At 33.2% G+C, this 3,560-nt stretch overlaps 1 protein-coding gene across 1 annotated transcript in view; it reads right to left on the reverse strand.

Annotated features, from left to right (window-relative positions):
* Window positions 1–3,560, reverse strand: part of MAP4K5 (mitogen-activated protein kinase kinase kinase kinase 5) — a 182,637-nt gene that overhangs the window by 9,514 nt on the left and 169,563 nt on the right. The window contains exon 28 of the mRNA XM_042781362.1: window positions 1,690–1,782. Within this exon, the coding sequence (XP_042637296.1) occupies window positions 1,690–1,782 (93 nt within the window). The remainder of the gene's footprint in view (window positions 1–1,689; window positions 1,783–3,560) is intronic.

A 3,560-nucleotide genomic window follows, 5' to 3' on the forward strand; every position in this document is an offset into this window, starting at 1 on the left:
CTCTCCCTTCTTGCTATTTGCCTTCCTAGTCATAGGCCATGAGTACAGTCATCCCTATAGCCCTTGGTGAGCAGGGCTGATCTTTAGGTCATTTCTCAGGTCCCAACACCACTTGGAAATATTCAGGCTGTTGGTCCCGTCAGAGTACTCACTATTTTTGTTCAGGATTTTCCACTAGTTGGTGCCTAATGCACTTCTGTATATTTCCTTTCAAAGTTCAGGGCTCCATGATTATCTTCTATATCTCTGCCAATTGGTTTTTCTTTTCTTTGTTGAAGAGGGTCTGTGTTGCTTGTCTGCCTATTCCTCCATCTTACCGGAAGTCTTTATTTTTTTTCTAAGAAGATCTGATTTAAATGGATTTTTCTACCAGGTAGATCCTTGTAATTATTTCAAGGTTCACTGGTAAGGAAGGATGGTAGCATGAGAGGCACAGATTTTTGTGTAGCTATTAAAATTGCCGAAATAACTGGACACACATGAAAAAGTTGAGGTGTTTTCAGCAGTTAAAATGAAAAAGGCCTAAGGGGCTGTTACTCTTTTGTCAGCATGTGAAAAATGTTAGTAGCTCTTCTTAAAAATTATTAAATCTTGAACAAAAAAGTAACTCTTAAAAACTGGCACACAATATCCAGAAGAAAGAGTAAAAGAAAAAGAAGAAACCAATTCCAGAATACCTTTTGAGTTGGCATCTACAAAAGTTTAGGTTTTCAGCTTCAATAAATTAAACATCCCAAATCAATTTTTTAAGATATTACACAGAGGCATGAACATACTTTGGATAAGGTCAAACTCCAGTTGAGAAACTAATATTAAACCATTGTAAAAACCCAAACTTCTACCTAGTGAGAAACATTTTAAAAAAAGCATATAAATTTAATAATAAAACCCATACAGTTTCCATGGTGCAAATAAAAATTGCTAACTTTGTTTTAACTTCATTCTGTGACGCATGGCAGAATCATAACCATAAATTGTTCAAAATGTTTCCAGCCAAGATATATATATTTTTACAAGTGCTATTACCCCTGGGAAAAGTACTTACTGACATATAATCAATAAGATGCAAACAATGATAATATGTAATGATCTTTTATCACAAACCAATGAATAGTACACAGTAACATTGACAAGGAAACAAACTAAAATGGCACAGCAGTCTACATTCCTGTGGGAAAGTAGTTATTTATATATAAATAGACTTAAAAGCAACAAGCAACAACATCTCAACCAAAGAATTACACACCAAATACTTAAAACATATCTAACATTGTTAATCATATCAAACAAATACCTTCATGATTTAGAAAGAATTAGGAGTACAATTCAGTTGATGCAACAAAAGGAATAATGAACAGACATTTAAAAAATGATTTCAAATTTTAAATATTCCGGACACTACAATAAAAGATTTAATATGGTCTAGACCTATGCTATTCAGTACAGTAGCCACTAGCTACATGTGTCTATTTAAATGAAAATTAATTAAAATTTAAATGTAGCACTAGTCACATTTCAAGTGCTCAATAGCCACATGCAGTTAATGGCTACTATGCTGCAGAGCGCAAATACAGAACATTTCTATCACAACAGAAACTTCTATTAGACAGTGCTGATCTAGACAAATCTAAACACAGAATGAGCAATAAAAAGGTATTCCAAGCACATTAATAAAAAGAGGAGACTTACCTACAGATTCGATGCGAAAATCAAAACTTAGCTCAGAGGCCAGTTTCTTGCTTGATTTTAGTTTTCCTTGTAGATTCACAATTTTTACAAATTCTTAAAAAAAAAGAGATGAAAACAAAACAAACAAACAAACAAACAAATTAAGACCAGAAATCCAAATCTGCTAAAACAAACACAACTTGATACATGGATATTATATGGGTATCAAACAATATTCTTAATAAAGTTCAACTACTTTCTTGATCCAAGTATAGCCTGTAAAAAACTGCCATTTATATAATTTTCAAAGCTGTACTATAAAAGTGTATCCATGGGTAAATGCCAGTTCTATTAATGTTGTTTTCTTTTTTATAAAATACATATTGAAAATTTATGCTCTCAGTTTTTAAAGTACAGTTCTTTAAAACTGACCACCTTGATACCCAAATATTTAGCTGTAGGAGCTCATTTCACACTTTACAAATTACACAACATATGATGAATAATATCTGCAGTAATTACTCAAAACCCACTGCTCAGTTGAGTCAGATCTGACTCATAGTGACCCCTCCTTGGGTTTCCGAGGCAGTATCACTATGGAAGTATATTGCCCAACCTTTCTTCTGAGGAGTGGCTGGTGGGTTTGAACTGCCAGCCTTCTGGTTAGCAGTCAAATGCCTTAGGCACTACACCACCAGAGCTCCCATCTGCAGTAATCAGTGATTAATTATTATGAGTACTATTCTACAAAGGACCAGAGAGGCAAGAACTAGTACGTTATGGGTCACAATTTCTCTAGAGGTAACCTTGGAAGGAGTGTACATAAATAATTTCATTTCCCTTCAGCCTTTGTTTCTTAATCTTGTCATCTTAGCTCTGACTTGAGGATGCTTTCTCTTTTGCATTGCTTTTTCCTTTATCTACCACCATGATTTGTGATTACAGGGCTAACTCTATTATTGCTTACTGAAACAGATTTATAAATAGTATAGTTGACAACTATCACAACAGAAACTTCTATTAGTGCTGATCTGCACCCTTAAAAAACAGAAATCTCAAGAAAGTATGTACCTTTTACTTTGAATAAATAAGGAGCTCTGGTGGTGTAGTGCCTAAGGCATTTGGCTGCTAACCAAAAGGCTGGCGGTTCAAACCCACCAGTCACTTCACAGAAATTAGATGGGACAATCTACTTCTGTAAAGATTTACCGCCTCAGAAACCTAATGAGGTTGCTATGAGTTAGAATTGACTCATTGGCAGCTGAGTTTGATAACTAGGAAAAAAGGCCTAGGTAGGATTTTGATAAATAAATAAATTACTCAAATGAAATCTATGCACAATTTATTTTCCTTTGATGACTCATAAGGTATTTAAGGATTTAACATTCAAGATTCAACATTATTAAAATAAATTCTGATTATTTGTGAATTATATTCTCAACTTTGTAGTTGTTTAGACAAAAGAATTTATCGAATTCAGTTAATGGTAACAACACTGCAATCCTCTCATTATTCAGAGAATCAAAAGTACATAAAGAAGAGATGATAGGGAAAACATTGTCTTGGTTTATTCATTTATAATGTTATTATATAATAATATTAAATTATCTTTATAATTCGATAAGGTAAGTCTACTAGGGAACCCTTGAGAAAATAACCTAAACACCTATGGGCATGTCCAGCAAAAAGAAAAAAAAAAAAGGAATGAATTGATTATAGCAAATATTGCTTAATTTCAAATATAAGCCAAAATCTGGGTGAATTTCAATTTCTAGAATTTATTCCATGAAAATAGTGTAGGTTTTAAGAACCAGAATGCTATAATCAATGTCACTGAATTGCAAATATGAGTGCAAATATGAGAGAGAGAAAAAGAGAGAAAGAGAAAGAGA

The sequence above is a fragment of the Orycteropus afer genome, unplaced genomic scaffold (genome assembly GCF_000298275.1).
Source record: "Orycteropus afer afer isolate SDZICR_OR568_19922 unplaced genomic scaffold, OryAfe1.0 scaffold00111, whole genome shotgun sequence".
In the NCBI taxonomy this organism is placed as follows: Eukaryota; Metazoa; Chordata; class Mammalia; order Tubulidentata; family Orycteropodidae; genus Orycteropus; species Orycteropus afer.